This window comes from Odocoileus virginianus, chromosome 7 (genome assembly GCF_023699985.2).
Source record: "Odocoileus virginianus isolate 20LAN1187 ecotype Illinois chromosome 7, Ovbor_1.2, whole genome shotgun sequence".
NCBI lineage: Eukaryota > Metazoa > Chordata > Mammalia > Artiodactyla > Cervidae > Odocoileus > Odocoileus virginianus.
The window spans coordinates 46,503,453-46,523,366 of record NC_069680.1 but is presented as its reverse complement, the minus strand read 5'-3'; the positions used below and the strand labels follow the sequence as shown (position 1 = coordinate 46,523,366).

Here is a 19,914-nt window from a genome sequence, read left to right as displayed (position 1 = left end):
GCCAGAAAACGTCTGAACCCACACAGCTCTGGCTGGAGAGGTGTCCTTCAGGTCTCTCTAGGAAGGTCATAGGAAATCGGGGAGCCTGGGTTCTGTGCAGGGAGTGAGATCTCTCTCTGTCCAGACCTTGAATCCTTCCTTCTGGTGCTGATTTCCTGTCACCAGAAACTGACCCTCCCTGGTCAGTTACCATTTTGTGAATGCAGCTGCAGCTCAGGGCACCGCTGTGCAAGTTGGAATTGTTTTCAAACCATTGTAGTTGATAACTTAAACATATAAATCACTAAGAGTGTTAGTTGTTTTTAAGAAATATTAGGTCTTTCAAAAGATCACACACTTCTTTAGAGATTGAGAGACTATATTACCCTCTTTGCCAAAAAGACCTCGTGGTTCTAATTTTTTTCCACAAATTTTTATTTTGAGAAATTTTGAAGCCTACAAAAAGTATAAGAGTACAGCGAATGCCTGTATAGCCTTCTTTTAGATTCGCAAGTTAGCATTTTGCTTCATTTGCTTTTTCTTTTTTTCATGTCAGTATGTGTATATGTATGTGAAAGTGTTAGTTGCTCAGTTGTGTCCAGCTGTTTGCAACCCCATGGGCTATAGCCCGCCAGCCTCCTCTGTCCATAGAATTCTCCAGTCAAGAATACTAGAGTGGGTTGCCGTTCCTTTTCCAGGGGATCTTCCTGACCCAGGGATCAAACCTGGGTGTCCTGCATTGCAGGCAGATTCTTTACTGCTGAGCCACCAGGGAAGCCTGTGTATGTATATCCACCTATATTTGTTTTTGGCTTCTCTGGGTCTTCCTTGCTGTGTGGGCTTTCTCTAGTTGCGGAGATCTGAGGCTGCTCCCCAGGTGCCATGTGTGGGCTTCTCATTGCAGTGGCTTTTTGCAGAGCACAGGCTTTAGGGTACGCAGGCTTTGGTAGTTGTGGCTTCTGAGGTCTAGAGCACAGGCTCAATAGTTGTGGCTCATGGGCTTAGTTGTTCCACAGCATGTGGAATCTTTCTGGATCAGGACTCAAACCCTTGTCTCCTGCACTGGCCAGCAGATTCTTTACCACTGAGCCACCAGGGAAGCCCCTGTGTTTTTTGATGAATCATTTGAGAGTAAGCTGTAGACAGTAAGACTGTCACCTCTAAATACTTCACCATATCTTCTGAGAGCAGGAGGTATCCAGATGGTTCTAGTCATGTCTTTTAGAGTTTTTTCTTTTTAAAAAAAAAAATCCAAGATCTGGTCAAAGTGTAGCCGTACATTTAGTTGTTATATTTCTTTTAGTCTACTTTAATTTAGATAGTTTCCTAGGCCTTTTGTCTTTTGTGTTTTTTGATGGGTTCATGTTGGATACTCTATGGACTATGACTTAATTTGAATGATCGGTTTATTTCCTTATAATGAGATGCAGGGGAAACACTGTGAGCAGGTGACATGCTGCACCAAGGACATAATACGAGAGGCATATTAAGGTCAGTTGGCCCTGTTGTTGGTGACGCTCGGTGTGATCATTTGGTTAGTTCTTCCTTTGTGAAAGAACCTTTTTGTCCCTTTGCAAATAGTAATTAATCTTTGAAGTGATACCTTAAGATTGCATGAGTAACTTGTATCTCCTCCCAAATTTACACAATAGTTTTAGCATCCATTGAAGATTCTTGCGTAAGTTGATGATTACTATAAGGATGATGTTCATTTTATTAAAATCTAATTTAGTGAGATCTGCTGTTTAACTCCCTCAAGAGCCTTCATTCTAAATACGTTACCTAAAAATACATTGGAAACTGATGTCTTTACTAAATATGAAAATTTGATTGACCTAAATAAAACTAAAACTAAACTTCTCCTGATTATTTTGAAATTCATCATTTTAACTTTTCTTAATAGAGTTTTCTTTTAGCTGAGATTGTTTGGTTTTATAAGCTCTTAATATAGTTTCTGTGGGCTCTAGGGTGGATGTATCTGCATAGACCTTAAATTGTAACACTAAAGCACAGGTGACCACTTCCTGCCACTAAACCACTGTCAAATGATCACTGTCACAAAAGTGACAAATAATAAATAGGCGAGTACTTGTTTGCTAGTGGTATTAAAATTTTTATGTCATCATTTTTAGGTGAGACAGTACAACTTAATGGATAAAGAATGAGACCACCGGAAGCTGACCTAAATTTCAATCCCAAATTTAATCCTATGTTTTAATCTGAGGTATCCCATAACCTCTCAGAGCTTCAGTTTTCCTCATCTGTAAAATGGTAATAACAGCAACTGTATTTACCTCAGAATTACTGTGAGGTAAAGTGTTTATTTTTAGCAAAGAGGATCCTGTATTTTAAGCACCTAATAGCTGGTGTTTGTGGTGGTAAAGTTGGTGGTGACTGTTATTTGTGCTAGAGATCAAATATGAAAAAATGTAACATGAAAAATTATGTATTCAGGAACTTAGGAAGCTTTGTTTTTGAAAGGTAGCCAAGAACATTTTGGGGGTTGTGGTAATGCATTCTCAGGTGTTAAGGGGGAAAATTTTTTTAATTTATCCTTCAAAAGCTTGCCCAAATAAAATGGAATTATCCCCATGAGTCCCTGCCCTCATGCTATACCTGTTTCCCCAGAGAAGCGCATTGGTCAGTTCAGGCTTGTCACCAAATCCCTCACAGCCCTCCTCTTACTCTCCAACCTCTCTGGCACTAGTGGGAAAGCAAGCAGTTTCCTCCCACCCATTCTGCCCATAACCCAGAGTGGGGATGGTGACCATGCCAGGAGTTCATATTGCTTCCTCAGAGCCCAGATTTCCACCCACAGACTGGCTCTGAGTTGAGGGCCTCCAATAGCTCATCACACTTCGTAGGTACCTGGGTAAGAAGGTCGCCATTTCGGAAACTTGATTTTTATAACCCTATAATCTCTTGGCTGGCTCACATGGCACGGGAAGATGGAGGGAATTATAATTTTGAGGGCAAGTTTTTTTTTTCTTACACCTTTCAAACCAAACTAATAGAAGAACCTGCCATCATCGTGACAGTTTGAGGAGTTTGATTTTTAGGTATAATAGGCTTTTATTTAAAGACATTAAAATCAACAAATAGTACCACATTGGATCATTCTGTCTCCTGACAAAACTAGCTAATGATATATGAAAACAAATATTCAGTTACCTTATTGTTTGTTTACAGTAATTTTTCAAGCTGTCATTCAAAAACCTTTAAGGTTTTCCTTTAGCATCTAGATTACTTCCCTTTATTCACCAAATGCTTACAAATGCAAAGAAGAGAGTGTATCTCATTCATTTGAACTCTGATTTTTATAATGAGACCATATGTAGAACTCAGTTTAATTTTACATATCACAGGGACTTCCTTGGTGGTCCAGTGGCTAGGGCTCCCTGCTCCCAGTGTAGGGGAACCGCGTTTGATCCCTGATCAGGGATGGAACCGTGTTCGATCCCTGATCAGGGAACTAGATCCCACAGGCCACAGCTTAGACCTGGAACAGCCAAAATAAATAAATATTTAAAACATTTTACGTAACACAAGAATAACTGAAAATGCAATAAAAGAAAAATCGGCACTTGCACAATATCCTAGTTTTCAAAGCACTTTACATATGTTATCTCACGGCCTTCACCTCTGTAAGATAATCAGGACAAATAACTAGTTTCTTCATTTTACAGGTAAAAGAGACAAGATTCCTTGTCTAGTTCTAGTTCATCATTTCACCACTTAAGTGGGTATTGGAACAGTCACCATCAAACAAGTCACTTAATCACTCTTCAGGTTTCTTTTTTTTCTTTCTTTCTTTCTGGCTGCTCTGGGTCTTTGTTGCTGTGTGGGGGCTACTCTTCATTAGGGTGCAGAGGCTACTCATTGCGATGGCCTCTCTTGTTGCGGAGCACAGTATATAATGGTGCTCAGGCTTCAGTAGTTATCTTTCAAGGGCTCTAGAGCACGGGTTTATTCGTTGTAGCCCAGGGGCTTAGCTGCTCAGCAGCATGTGGAATCGTCCCAGACCAAGGATCAAACCTGTGTCTTCTGCATTGGCAGGCAGATTCTTATCCACTGTACCACCAGAGAAGTCCCTCTTCAAGTTTCTTTAACTGTAAAACAGAATTTAAAGTAGTGCTTGCCTCACAGAGTGTTGTGAAGTTGAAACAAGTTAATACACATAAGGCACTTAAAAACAGCACCTGGTGCATAGCAGATGCTCAATAAATGTTAGCTACTATTATTACTACACAGCTAGTAAGTATGAGGACTAGGACCCCAATCCAGGCGTGCTGACTCCTTAATCCAGAGTTCTGTCTCCAGTGCCATGTGGATTTTGCCTTTTAGTAAATCATTGATTTAGTTTCCATCTTATGTTGACCTTATTATTCTTGAAGGCATCTTTTTCCGTTTTGTTTGCTTTGACCTCGAATTTCTGAAGATCAAAAGGGGAATGTGTTTGAAGTTTTCTTCCTTCCTGATTTTTTTTTAATCCTCTGACTTCTGTTGTCATCTGGGTTTGGTTGACCTTGAGGTATCAGAAGGTGTTTTAGTAGGTAAACATGTCATGAAGTTGTTTTCATGGGTTTGTTGGGGTGTCTCTGAATTTTACTTTGGTTGAAAGGCCTGGGGTAGGAGGCAGGATTGGCTGCACTTGAGTTACACCCCTTCTCTGTGGTGCTAAGAGAATGTCTGAGAGTAGCATTACTGAGAGTAGCAGCTTCAGGGAGTAGAGATCATTTGCTGTAAAAGAGTCATTCTGAAGAAATTGGTAAAGTATTATGGCATATTCTCTAGGAAAGGAAAATAAGTTGTAGGTCTTTTTCTTGGTAATAATATTTGTAACAGGCTTTTACTTGTGATTCTCAGTTGTTTTTACTCTGTCTACCACCAGTGTTGACATTTATGGCTGTGAAATAGGCCTGAGTGAAAAATCTGTGTACTTTTGTGGTAGCTACTCAGCTGCTATGGGGCGATACCCTCCCTTTCCTCTGATGCCTAAGTTGAACCCAGTGTGGGATGTGATGCAGGAGACTGTAGGAGGCAGGCAGCGATGTACAAGAAAGGTGCAGCCAGCTCCATGGCCCTGCAGAGGCAAGGAGCTAGCTGAGCTTGTGCACTGAGCTGTCCCATCCCCAGGCCTTTTTGATGTGCCTGCTGCACTTACTGTACACAGACGGGGTCCTCTCCAAAAACAGGATGTTCAGTATGCCTCTCAGGACCTTTATGGAAAATTTGCACCAAGATTTAACTTGGTGAGGCAGGAGGTTTGAGAAGATGTGCTGAGACCTCCTCTTTGTGATCTTTGCATTTTTTTAACCCACTGACCTCTAATACTCTCCTTGGCAAGTTTAATTAATGTTCTCACATTAAATGAAAGCACTGAACTTTGAATAGATTCCCTGGGGCTTGGTAATCATTTGATATTATTTCCGAAAGAAAGAGGGTATGAAGAAATGATGTATTATCCTTTCTGTTTTTTCAGTTAAGTTTGATTGTTCTTGCCTGGCCGCCTGCTGAATCCTTTAGCCCATCCAGCCCAGGAAACAACTCTGGGTCCCGCCACGTAGGCAGTCTCCTTCTCGTGGCTCCACACCCATTCCTGTGGGCCGGGTGTTTTCCCCTGTGTTCTGTCGTCTGCCTGTTGGCCGCTCCTGGTGTGCTGCGTCACGGTTGACCTTTCTCCTGTTGTGTTTGCTTGGGTGCTTTGTGTGGTAGATGAGGAGCTGGAGGAGAAGATAAAGAGTACCCATTAGTCATTGTCCACTGCCACTGTCATTACATGCTGCTCAGAGCTCCAGAGAGCTTCGCTTCTAGGCCAGTTGATTAGCTTCTTTGATGTGTGCAAAGCTTCTGAATGTGGTGGTTCTTATCCTCCTTCACCACTTAGATCTTTCTGGCCCTCAGAGTGCCAGAGGAGGGCCTTATTGCTGATGATTTCCTTTGAGGTCACTAGCAGGACTGGGAGTAGAGGTGACAGCTGAGAGACTTAGCAAAGCTAAAGGGATTGTAGAGAGGTCGGACCGTTGAACTCAAGTTTAGACTCACTCGTGATGGACCTTTGCTTAGCTGCCAATGCGGCAGCATGTGCCAGAGCTGGCCCCTCAACACCTATTGTCCTCTTTGACGTCTTTGCTGATTCTCTCAAGTCAGCTTCCTTGCTTGTCTGGGCTCCCACAATACTTTATATTTCCATTTATCTCCCTCAGCTTTGTAGCAAGTAGTTAATTGTTTTAAAGTCTGTTTCTTCTACCATGTAAGTCTCTGGACAGCTGGAACTTAAGTCTAGTTCCTTTCACTATTCCTCATAATCCATAGATTGTGTGTCGACTGTAACAGTTGCTCAGTAAATCTTACTGAATGGGACAAAGCTCAGCATGTCCGTGGACATCCTGCAGCTCATGTCCATGTTTGCAGATCATGTACTCAGCTGTGAGGCAGGAGAATATCCTTGAAGAAATAGAGCATCACTATCAGACATAACGTATAAAGACAACACTAGCCTATTGCTGAGCTTCTTCTTTTTTTTGACAACTTTCATTGAGATATAATTCTCAGTTCACCCATTTAAAATGTATGGTTCAGTGGTTTCCAGTATGTTAACAGAGTTACGCAGTCACCAGCACAATCAATTTTAGCAGATTTTCATCATTCCCAGAAGAAACACAGTATCTATTCCCTCCACTCCCCCAGCCCTGGACAGTAGACCACTAATCTATTTCTGTCTCTATAGATTTGCCTATACTGGGCATTCCATAAAAATATAGTATTTTGTGCTTGGCTCCTTTCATTTAGCATAGTATCTTCAGCACTCGTCCAGGTTGAAGCACGTGTCAAGCCTAGAGCTTTATGGAAATTGGAGGCCAGGTGATGCTTGTTTCAAGAGCCGTTGTGGCTCAGGCCACTGGTGAACCTCTTGTTGTTGCTCAGTCAATAAGTTGTGTCCAACCCTCATGAAAGTTGACCAAACCTATATAATGAAAATTCCATACATGTGACCTGAACTTGCTTCCCTGAGTCATTTTAGAAATCAAGGTAAAATTTATGAGTATCTAATAGAGAGAGTGCGAAGAGTTGACTCATTGGAAAAGACCCTGATGCTGGGAGGGATTAGGGGCAGGAGGAAAAGGGGACGACAGGGGATGAGGTGGCTGGATGGCATCACCGACTCGATGGACATGAGTTTGAGTAAACTCCAGGAGTTGGTGATGGACAGGAAGGCCTGGCATGCTGCGATTCATGGGGTCACAAAGAGTCAGACACGACTGAGCAACTGAACTGAACTGAATAGAGTGCCTGGCACATGAGGGCCTCAGTGACTATTTCTTCCCTACGTCCCACTTCAGGTTCTTAGATTTTAGTAAGAACTTACCAAAGTGAAACAATAGATGAGTTTTTAATTGGTACTTTGAGTTTAATTTACTGATTCCTCCCCCCACCCCTTTGTTTTTGTCCTCCCCAAGGCTATGCCTTTCTGCTGTTCCAGGAGGAGAGCTCAGTACAAGCTTTGATAGACGCCTGCCTAGAGGAAGACGGGAAACTGTACCTGTGTGTGTCAAGCCCCACCATCAAGGATAAACCAGTAAGTAACGTGCAGCCAGCTGTTGCTTTTCCAGAGCATGTATACAATCAGAATAGCTGATCACCTTCTCCTTGTCATAAGAATGCTGGGAACTAGGATCCTCTTACCCAGGGTGACTTCGCTATGCGGTAGCGCTGGACTGTTGTTGACGGGGAGCTAATAACAAATTTCTCAGTTTTTGGTTTTATGTTTGGGACTGCATGTAAACAAATGTGCCCTTGTCTTTCACTTTACAGTTCTTTTAAGCTAATTCCTATTCAGAAACTCTGAATTGAAGTAAATAATGCCCTTAGTGGTTTTGGCAGCTGGTTTCTGTCATTATTTCAGATCAAGGGCAGGAGTGATTTATTTATTTTTTTAAAAAATAAAAGATCATAATCTTCAGTGTTTATGTGATTTTGAATGCAAAGCTTTGTGCTGGGTGGTACCCACAGTTGGCTAAATAGAGCTTTCTGGGCTAGGAACTTACACTCTAGAGTGAATAGCTTCAAACAGAGAAGGGGAGGGAAAAGATGGGCAACATGGACCCAAAGCCATAAATAATGCACACTTCTACAGAATTTGTGGTTGAGTCTGGTTTCTGAGCCAAAGAGTGTGAGTGAATAAGTCAGTGGGTAAGAAAGGAAGACTACTTCCTTTCTCCTGACAGAGGGGATATCAGTGGAAAAGAGGCAAGACTGTTCAGGGCAGAAGAAAAAACTTGAATAATACGGCAGAAGTAAACTCCAGGAGGTGAGGAAGGGTAGGGAGGCCTGGCGTACTGCAGTCCATTGGGTCGCAAAGAGTCGGTCATGACTTGGTGACTAAACAACAATGATCCCTAAGGAGGTTGGGATGGGGAGACTTGTGTGTCAAGGCCTGATACTCAGAGTGGGAAATAGAGTAAAAACAGTAGTGTGGACTAAGGGGCCAAGGCACATGTTCACCACGGGGCCTGCAGCATCCTTGTAAGACTTAACCAGAGGTGTGGGCTTGGTTAACAGCAAGATTTACTCTCAGAAACATGTATGGGGAAGGAGTTGTGGTCAACTGTAAAGCTCCCAGTTTGAGTCTTGATTCTAGCATTTAAATATCTGCTTGACTGCATAAGTCACCTAATCCTTGCTGCAACTTGGTGTCCTCACCGATAAAATGAGAAGACCAATAGTTCCTCTCTGGGATGTTGAGAGGCTCAGATAAGAGGGAAATGTACGTGAAAGCATTTGATGAGGTCGGGTACTTGCACAAACAGTGCTGCTACTCCTACATGGTGCTAGAGGACTGGGGAGCGCGAGATCAGCGCTTACCTACTGAGCAACATCTTTTGAAAAAAATGGAACAGGGTTTATAATTGTTTGCAGAAGAATGCCAGGACTGGCCATCTCTAAGTGGGAGAAGGCAGCATGTAAAGCAGAAGAGAGAGTTACTAAGGAAAGAAAACCCTGAGTCATGTCACAATGATTGATGTAGAAGAAGAGGCAAGGATTTCAGCAAGTTGGAAAGTACTGTAACTTTCAATTTCTGGGGCCATTATCCAGTTTCTATAACAGCAGTAAACAACATTGGATAGGGTAGCTATTCAGGTAGCTATACAGAAAAACAGTAGAAAATAGTAGGTTGGGAAAAAGAGTAGGGGGCCTTTGTTAACTTTGGTCTTAATTTAAACAGCGTGGAGAGGCTGTGTTGAGGGAGACATGGGGACTGACTGGAATGGGAATGTGTTTCTTCTGAGATGATAATAAGAAAGCTGCAGTAACTTGTAAACCTCTTTGGAGTAATGAAATTAGACGGACTGAGCCCAATTTGGCAGGGTCACATGTCAGGGGAAAATGGTCACCCCTCAGAGAGTCTGCCACTGACACATCAGTGGAAGAGGTGTGGGGGTGAGCTCGGCAGTGTTAAGGTGGGGTTGGTTGTACACTGTAGAAGGGGATTTGAGATATGTTTGTATCTATCAAATGACAGAGAGGTAGAGGTACATATTGAGAGAGTTATACCCATAGGAGATAAAGAAGCTGTTGAATTAAGGGAAGGAGCCTGGAGATGAGCAGATAGAGCTTGTGTACCTTAGCAGGGCCGTGTCCCTGGCTGTACGGGAGGAGATGGATCATGTGCTTGGTCAGGGAAAGCTCACCCCAGGACTGGATGTCCCTGTGAGAGGGGATAAGCAGACAGAGGTGGTATGGAGGCAGCACCATTACTGTTGAATATTTTCATGCCAAATATGCGTATTACCCTTGGTATAAAGGACTTTTGAAATTAAACAGTGTAATTATCTGTTTTGGAAATGTTTATAGGGAAACTAACTTCCATTGTTTGTCTCTACAAATTTCTCCCTTGTTGCAGTTTCCGTTTTCTGAGCTCAAATGAAGCAGTTTTATTGGAGCTTGGTGAGTTCTGAAAGGTGGCTGCTGATCACATATTTCTTTGACCCAGGCATACTCAGAATTTCCAGCATAAGCAATTTAAATAAAACTGAGCATGGGAAACATGAAAGTCCCCAAATGCCTATAATTCTAATGAACTGGATCCCATTTGGGGTTCCGGCTCTTTGGCTCCATTTTTGAAACCATCTCTTTCTTGGCGTTCGCTCCACATCTTCCACTCCCAGCCTTATTTGGCCATACTTCCCTCCCATTCCTACCCCTCTCCCCCTGCCCAGATTTCAGTACTTTCCACCTCATCTTGGATGCTCCCACAGAAAGTGAGAGCTGGGTTGAAACTTTGGGAGTAAATGAGGACCTCGGCAATAGCTCGAGGTAAAGTCAGCCTCTAGAGGTCACTCACCAGACCAGAGCTGTGACTCTCTCCTGCTTTTCCTGCTTTTTATCTTGGCCGCCTGTCAGGTTCTTAGTGCTCTCATTCTGTTGTTGAGTTCTGTCCAATCGTCCCTGAATTTCTCCTGGGAAATATACCCCATGTTCCAGAGGGATCTCACAGATTTTCTATCCCTTGCCTCTCCCTTCTCCACAATCAGCCTTCCGCTCCCTTTGTGTGGATTAGGTTAATCACGTGCTTTTCCTAATACAGTGCCTGATAAAAAGCTTTCCCCTTACTTACCCTTTCTGAGATTGTGTTTGTTTTTTAACTCAAATGAATCTATAATTAGTGGATTTCAGGTAGTTCTATTTCTAGCCAGTGATTACCTTTCATTAAATGACTCCTCTCAGACTACTCTATATATAGGTCTGATCCTGAAAGATGGCAAAAGAAACTGTATTTATGGCCTGATAATTAACCCCTCAGCCTTTTTTTCATAGTTTTTATTGGAGTATAGTTGATTGACAGTGTTGTGTTAGTATCAGGAGTAGAGCAGAGTGAATCAGTTATCCACGTACGTATATTCACTCTTCTCAGATTCTTTTCTCGTGTAGTCCATTACAGAGTATTGAGTAGAGGATCCCTCAGGCTTAAAGAATGAAAGACAAATTGGCAAGAGCAGGAGTAATTGCACAGTCTCTAGATTTGTGTGTGTTCTTCCCCCTCCTCTGGCAAGAGCGGTTCCATAGCTCACATGTCCCAGGCATCCCAGAGGACAGCTGTATCCTTGTCAGTGCTTCCAGTGAAGGAGGCAGACACTGAGAGTGGTCCCTCTTGTTAAGGGGACTCTACTTTTTGAATGTATAAATAGGCGGAACCTGAAGGTTCAAGACAGCAGACTGATAGAAGAGGAAACCTGAGAGGGTCTAACAGATGGAGGGGTGAAAACAATAACCCTGAAAAGGAGGTGAGGAAGAAGACATCATGGTTCTTAACTTCTAGAACACTTTGGCCAGAGATATGGGCTAGCAAACACCAAGGGAACGTCAGAGAAGTTTCTTAATTCCTCCTCCTTAAAGTTTATAGCACAATCACGATTTATAAATATCCTAAAACTTGATGGATAGACATTGCTATATATTTTAAAAACTGTCTTACCAAACTGACGTGTGCTTATGTAAGGTCAGTTCTTCAGGTTATTGTTCAGGCCATCCACTTAAAACTAGAAAGACAAAAATTGAAAAACAAATGTGGAGGGAAAAAAACTGGAAATAGAAGCTGGTTTATTTCTTTAATTTTTAATTCTACCTAATCTATCATTCCAGTGTCTCCTACCCCCATTTATATATCAGAGGAATCTCTAAAATTTTTTAGTCACTTTTTAAAGTTACAAAAATAACTGGATTATTTTGCCTAGGATTTAAGACTTTTCTAGTCTGACTTCAAATTTTTTTCCAACCTTAACTTTTTCTGCTTTCCTCCTGAACCCCATATTCCAATCAACTAAAATATTTCTGCCCCCATTTCAATTTCTAATTCCTACCCTCATTTTCAGACTCCTCTCAAATGTCATCTCTTTTATGAAGCCTTCTCTGATTACTGCACCATCCTATAGTGAATCATACCTTCTATTATAGCTATCTCCAGCCCACATATAACTTTAAAAAATTCTGTGCCCTCCTTTTTCCCTTCAAACCATATTTGAGTGCCTACTAGGGGCAAGGCCTTAGTATTGGTTACTGTGAATCAGAATACTTTGAATTAGACATAAAACAAAAAACAAGTGTTCAAAAGCTTAATAGTATAATGAGTAGATTAAAAAAAAGTGTGTAAGTACACAAATTTATAGAGCCTGGTCAATAAAAGATTCTCAAATATTTGTCAGATTAAGAAAAAGAATGACTATAATGAAGGTAAAATGTAGATTAAATATTTTGCACAATTCATATGTACCATGAGTGATGAAAGAAAGCTTCTTGGATGAAGTGTCTCTTAAATAGAGCTTTGAAGAATGAAGGGAGTTTGGAGATTGACCAGAAGTGTAGAGATGTGAGGGAATAGACATTTTGGAGAAACGTAACAGTATGAACACAGAAATGAGAAATAATGTGGTATGAATGCAGAACACTTCAGATGGAACACCAACGTATGGAGGGAATAGAGGGAACTTAAATCGGGGAAAAACAGGTGAGGGCTTATAGGGCAATCTTGATTGATGGCCTCAGTCCTTGGGTTTTGGTATATTTGCTCAAACTTTTTCATTCCCCACCTACTACTTCCTAAGACAATAACAATAATTTTATCTTGACTCAATCAAATCTGGTTTTGTGTACTATCTCAACCTTGGAAATCTTTAGCACTCTGATCTTCTTGATTTATTTATTTGTTCCTTGAGTCCTCAGGCTAAATTCCTGCTTTGGGCACCTCCCATCATAAGAATTTCTCCAAAGAAAGAATTCCTCCTCTAGAATGAGAGAAGTACCTCCTGTTCATAAGTCCTTTTTTTTTCCCCCTCCCTGAATCTCTGAATTTGCAAATGGGTCCAGAGTTTCATAGTGCTTAAGTCTTTGGAAGTTTTTATTCCTTTCTAGAAAGGCCTAAAAGATGCTGCAGTTCCAGTGTACACGATGGTAACCAGGGGATGAAATAGCCAACCCCCATCTCCTAAAGGACTATATTCAGTGTTTTCCAAAGTGTGTTCCGAAGAACACTTGTCTTATCACACTCTGGTCTCTTGAGAGGATCACTGACAGAAGAAGGTTTGCTCTTGATAATAACAGGTGTTGCTTACTGGGCACTTTTGTAGATTTTATATCAACTTTCTCCTTTAATTAAAGATTTCATAGCCAAGAACATTTGGGATACATTGATATATTAAAGTTTTGAGGAGTTTTGCAATAAATAAATGTGTTTAAGATTGTTTAACCCAGCATATTATATACCTCTCTGGGGATTATACTTGTGAAGATTCTGGTGGAATTAGTATTCCGTGAAACTCGCTCAAAGAATAGGCTTCGTCCCAGGAAAAACTTAGGTAACTTGAGCTTTTATGTGTACATTCCTCTCAAGAGTTTTAGTGAACAGCATGCCAGGGACAACATCCTTGCCCTAGCACCATGGAGCTGAAAATACACATTTATGTAGACATTGGACAAAATTGTCTGGCTGCAGAGTAGGAGCGCCTGAGGCTATGAACCTAGAAGTTAAAAAATAGCTGACTATAGTGCCAGTTTCATTGTTAAATCATTTTCGAGCTTTTCTAGCTGCTGGTTTTGTTAGTAGCTTTAAGAGGAGTCTGTGGGTCATTTCTTAATGCATTGAGAACAGGCCATATGAGATTGAAAAGGAGAGAGATTAGTCGCTCACAAATAAAAATGTATTTTGACTTTTGAAGGAAGCAGACTTTTTGACTTTTTGTGAAGTCTATTTGCGAAGTCTAACTATTTGACTATTTGCGAAGTTTGACTATTTTGACTTTTGCGAAGCAGAGCTGGTGGCCAGTGGCCTGGAGGACAGGGAGCCTTGAAGGCACATGACATCATTGCAGTGGAAAGAGTGTCTATAGACTTGGAGTCAGAGAAACCTGTTTCAGTCCTGAGTTGGTTTCACACTGACAAGTTTCTTTGTCTTTAAAGTAGGGATAATTTTATAGCATAACAGTTGTGGTGAGTTTAAATGTGACGGTGTTTGTAAGATGCCTAGCATCATGGGGCACTGTAGGTGCTCAAAAGTGCTAGTTTCTTCTTTCTTTCAAGAGGAAATCATCTATTATGCTTATACTTTCTAAGTGATGTGGGAACATCAGAAGTGGTGACAAGCACTAGGTAATTCTGATCACTGAGTGGGTCCCCTGGTGGCATCAGGAATTTTCACAAATTAGGCCCAAGCCCTGGGGCACCCACTGGTGAGCAGACATACTATAATTCCATGTGTCTGGAAGGTAACTTTGGGTGGAGTGAGGAGAGTGATCAGGCAGCTATAGAGGGACAGCTGCTGGACAGGTTCTTAGAGCACCACTGTCTGCCCCTCGGGAAAACCTTCATTAATTCACCATTATACCAAGGAGCTCAGAGCACTCACTAAGGCTTGGCTACTGTGCTGAGCAGTCGGGACCCACACGGAGAAGTGGTCTCAGCCTTAGAGGACCCTGGAGTCCAGTGGAGAGAAGTAGCCATGTAACAGTAAGTGGAGTAAGGAGCCAAGGCGCTATGATGGAGGTATTATAGACAGTAGTTGGGGGGGGGGGGTGCGGCAAACAGCTAAGTGATCAGGTAACAGCAAGTAGAGTAAGGAGTCAAGGCGCTATGATGGAAGTATTATAGACAGTAGTTGGGGGGTGGGCAAACAGCTAAGTGATCAGGTAACAGTAAGTGGAGTAAGGAGCCAAGGCACTATGATGGAGGTATTATAGACAGTAGTTGGGTGGGGGGCCAAACAGTAAAGTGACCAGGTGTCCCTGGGGGCTTCCCTGGTGGCTCAGATGGTCAAGAATCTGCCTGCGATCTGGGAGACCTGGGTTCAATCCCTGCATTGGGAAGATCTCCTGGAGAAGGTCATGGCAACCCAGTCCAGTATTCTTGCAAGGAGAACTCCAGGGACAGTGGAGCCTGGAGAGCTATAGTCCATGGGGTCTCAAAGAGTCGGACACAACTGAGTGACTAACACACATGTAAGTGTCCCTGAGGGAGTCTGGAAAACCTTTAGCAGGAAGGTGTTTCCTTGAATCTTATGAATGATAAGTCCAGATATTGATCATATCACCTAATTGATAATGGCTTTATTATATCAAGTGTAGAGAAGGAGGTGTACATCACCATTTTCGGGGCACAGTATGCATGCTCTATTTTTGTACTGGGTGCCCTAATGAAACAGTGTACAGAGTGCAACCGAATTGTTCAGCAATAACTGAAGGTCCCGGTGGAGCTGGTGGTTTCTGCGCATCTGGCTGTGCAGTCGGCAAAGATGGCAGCAGTTTCCGTATTGTACCTGCACTATTTCCTGATACTGGTGGTGGGCCTTGGAGCATCCTAGGATGGTGTAAGAGAATTTCCTGGGGTTACTTTTGGCTCCCTGTCTAGGAAGAATCCTGGCTATTTTGCTGAGTTTCTCCAGGGCCAGCAACCCGTTGGTGTCTGAGGAATAATCTTCATTTGCTTTGAGTCCCAGTGGAGTTCTGCCTGGTGGCCCCAGACCTGGCCAGGGTACGGGAGTCATATCAAGGCCAATGGCTCTGAGCAGCTATTAAGCCCTTTCTGGCCGCTTAACTGTAGAAGATACAGGGAGGGCATTTCCTTTGCCTCTCCATTGGGTGGAGGACAGTATTTGAGAATAATAGGTAGCACTCCAACCCCTCAAAGGCGGCTGAGCTGTTTGTTAGGGCATTATGTGGTGAAAATTAGGTTGAGGTAAGATACCAAATACGAAAATACTTTGAAGAGTCTTAACCACAATTATTGCCGTTATGACTCTTAGTTTTATAGTGGTCATAATAATAAAACAACCCCTTGCACCGTGGATGAGATAAAGATGCCTCAGAAACCACAGACTAGCTTATCTGTGATACTATGGGGCACTCCAGTCATTCTGTGAGGGCTGTGATGCTTAAAATAGAACTGCTGACAGCTGGGGCGGGTTGGGGCGCATTACCACTACAGCTGAGCTGTTGCAGCTGTGTGTCCGCAGACCTCGGTTTAGCTGACTCATCCTGGCTGTCAGAAGAGCTGGGATGCTGCTTGCTGGGGAGAGCAGTCCTGATGGTTCTGCGCTGTTGTTTTTCTGATTCACGTCGATTCAAAGGATTGTAGGATTAGGGAGAGAAAAATGGAGACATTTTCCTGAAGAGCTTGAGTAGGAGTTTGAAGGGTATTGAAAAGAGGAAAAAGGAAATGAGGCTGGGTTGGGGGGATGCTGAACTATAAGCTTTATGGGTAATTTGTGGGAAAGAGAACAAATGGGTTTGGTCAGGTAATTTCCTAAACTGACCACCAGATTGCACTGTTGCCTCTGAACAGTTTGGTTGCTCTTTGGAGCTGCCTTGAGCCCAGCAAATGAAAAGGAAGGCACCACACAGTAGAACCCTTCAAGTGGTAGGTATTTGTAACCTAAGGAGAGGACCAGAGCAGGTATAGGATGCGATGTGCAAAGTGAGCTCAAGATAACATTCTTTATTGGTAGTGTGTGCTTAGTAGCACAGTCATGTCTTGACTTTTTGCGACCCCCATGGACTGTAGCCCACCAAGGTCATGTCTAAATTCTAAATAGTGGTCTGAACTCAGAGAGTTCCAGAGCTATAGGGAGACTTGGTCATATTCAGAAACTTGAAGCCCTAAGACTTGTATTTAAAACTGTTCTTGCTAAAACTGTTCTTATCCTGTTATTAAAGATACAATAAAAATGCATTTTTTATTTAACTTAGTGGCTTTTGCAGATTTTCAATGACATTTTATTTTTAGGAAATAATGTTATAGCACCCTATCAAAATAAACGACCTGCATTATATTTCTTAATTTTTTCCCCCTAGAACTTAGCCTAATCTTATCCCTATTAATGACTCTGTTTTAAATAAAATGAAATTTAAGTTATTAGGTTGGTACAAACATAACTGTGCTTGCAGACTGTGAATTTTAAATCATTATAACTAAGTTTAAGCACATCTTTATTAATCAAAACAGGAATCATTACAGTCAACACATTTTTGCCAATGAGAAATAAATTTGCTTATTTCTACAGAATAAAAATCCCTGCTTCGGGATTCAGTGAACTCTTGGAAAGCACTTTCTGCGTCTTGCTGGTTGTAGAGGCATTTTCCCTGCAAAAAGTTGCCAAGTTGTTTGAAGAAGTGGTAGTCGATTGGTGAGAGGCCAGGTGAATATAGTGGATGAGGCAAACTTTGTAGCCCAATTCATTCAACTTCTGAAGTGTTGGCTGTGTGACGTGCATTCAGGCATTGTTGTGGAAAAGAATTGGGCCCTTTCTATTGACTAGTGCTGGCTGCAGGCATTGCAGTTTTCAGTCCATCTCGTCAACTGCTGAGCATACTTTTCAGATGTAATGGTTTTGCCAGGATTCAGAAAGCTGTAGTGGATCAGACCAGCAGCAGACCACCAAACAGTGACCATGACCTTTTTTGGTTCAAGTTTGGCTTTGGGAAGTGCTTTGGAGCTGCTTCTCTGTCCAACCACTGAGCTGGTCGTCACCATCTGTCATATAAAATCCACTTTTCATCACACATTACAGTTCAATTGAGAAATGGTTCGTTGTTGCATAGAATAGAAGAAGATGACACTTCAAAAACGACATTTTTTTAAATTTCCGGTCAGATCATGAAATACCCACTAATAGAACCTTTTCACTTTTCCAATTTGCTTCAAATACTGAATGACCATAGAATGGTCAACGTTAAGTTCTTCAGCAGCTTCTCGTATAATTGTAAGAGGATCAGCTTCAATGATTGTTCTCAGTTGGTCGTTGTTAACTTCCGATGGCCAGCCACTGCGCTCCTCAGCTTCAAAGGCTCTCATCTCCTTTGCAAAATTTCTTGAATCACCACTACACTGTACGTTCGTTAGCAGTTCCCTGAGACAAATGCATTGTTCATTTTGCAAGTTGTCTCTGCTGCTTTACGACCCATTTTGAGCTTAGTACTAACTGTTGCTGTTACATTATTAATATTAAATTGTTTTAGATTTCTTGAAAGCTGTTGAAGTCACTTTATGGTATAAATTCTTATATTTATGCTGTCAATCTTTATGTTTGGTTTTTGCCTTTATCCTTAAAAAGATTTTGCCTTTGGAGATAAGCATTTATACAAAGCCAATTATCAAATCACAAGATAAAAGTTTAGAAGACTAATAATTCAGCTAGAAGGTTTATGGTCCTCACCATAACTTCCATAGGAATACATGCTTAAAAAAGGAACTGAAACTAAGGGAAAACCATTTTTGTATTAATATTTTCTCTCATAAGTACTTATGAAACAAAACATTCCTTTGTGAACTGTGTGATAACTAAACCTTTCTAACCAGAGATCACAGGCTGGAGCCTACAGAAATGATCCGGCCTGCAGTTAATTTTGTCTAGCCTGTACAAGTGACTTTCACATTTGAATGAGTTCCCAACATTCAGAAATCTTGGAGTTTCACATAAAAATCTGAATTTCTAGCTATTTTTGAGAAATGGAAAAGTCTGACAACACATTCGCAAATGATAAATACTAGCTGAGAGAAGTGTCTGCTTCCTTTAAAAGGAGTGGTTTAACATGGCTATATTTAAAATAGATAACCAACAAGGGCCTACTCTATAGCACAGGGAACTCAGCTCAATATTTGATAACAACCTAAATGGGAAAAGAATTTGAAAAAGAATAGATACACGCATATATGTGTAATTGAATCACTTTGCTGTACAGCTGAAACTAACACAACATTGTTCATCAACTATAATATAAAATGAAATAAAAGGAGTGGTTTACTCCATAGTGTCACTGCCTGCCTACTAACTATTGTCCTGGTAACCTGACATGTTTATGCTACCTGTCTGGCCCTACAGACGTTCTGTGCTGTGAAACCCTTGCTGTGTGGTTGTGGCATGGGCAAAGGGCTCGTGGGTGCTGTCTGCCAGATAGCCTCTTCCTGGAGTCACCTTTGTAACCAGATGTGATCAGGTTTCTTCAGGAAGTGGTATTGGAACCATGTCAATTTCATTTAAAGTAATCGTCACCATTCTGGTGACAGCCTTATCTTTTCCTTAGAATGTTAAGGCTTTTACTGCCCAGCGTGTAGCCTATTTGACAACATAGTAGAAGAATTGTTTTACAAAGACATATATAGACACACAGAGTAATCACTGTGGATGTAAAAGTTGTTTTGCCAGGGGAAGTTTGTGTTGAATTGAGATAAAGGTCTAATTTCAACATTTCTCAAAAATAATTATTCAAGAAATAAAAATAATAAAAAACTCTTTTATTTATATTGTATTCCTTTCTACAAAATATTTGAGTCAGCTTACAAAGTATGGGACTAAAAGAGTAGAGAAACCTATGTGTTGTGTGTGTGTGTGTGTGTGTGTGTGTGTGTCTTGGGACCAGAGAATTTATTCAAAGAGTAAGTTAGAAAGATAGAACATGAATATTAGACCCTGAGGTCTGAGAATAAACCTTAGAAGATGGAGAACATTCCTCAGTAAGAATGGTCTTATATTTCAGAAAGAAACTGAAGTGTGAATGAAACTTCTCAGTGCAAACAGTACCACAATATTTTTTGCTTAGCATGTAGAGTGTGCTGATGTTGGCCCGTGTTGACATTTCTCTGAATCTGCAGTGGCGTGAGCTTTGAGGAGCTGTTTTGTGATGGCAGCTGGGAAATGTGGGTTTTGTGAATACGGTTAATCATTACTGTCTCCCTAGTCTTCTTCCTGTATTTTTCCCAAGAATAGGGTAAGGGAATGGGTTGTGTGTGTTGTAATGAAAGGGTGGGGAGGGTGTTAGAGGGAAGAAGAGGCAGCAGTGAAGCCTCTCAGCAGGCGGATTTGTGATCTTCTGCAGAGTTCTTTGAAGTAACAGCAACCTCCAGCTATTGTGTGAGGCTTCATTTTCTGTACTTCTGATTAAATGAAACCAG

General features: G+C 41.6%; 1 protein-coding gene across 8 annotated transcripts in view; it reads left to right on the top strand.

The window, feature by feature from the left end:
• CPEB3 (cytoplasmic polyadenylation element binding protein 3) overlaps positions 1-19,914 on the top strand; it is a 199,480-nt gene that overhangs the window by 136,250 nt on the left and 43,316 nt on the right. For all 8 annotated transcript variants that reach the window (XM_070470647.1, XM_070470648.1, XM_020869971.2 and 5 more), the window contains one exon: positions 7,440-7,558. In XM_070470647.1, the coding sequence (XP_070326748.1) occupies positions 7,440-7,558 (119 nt within the window). The remainder of the gene's footprint in view (positions 1-7,439; positions 7,559-19,914) is intronic.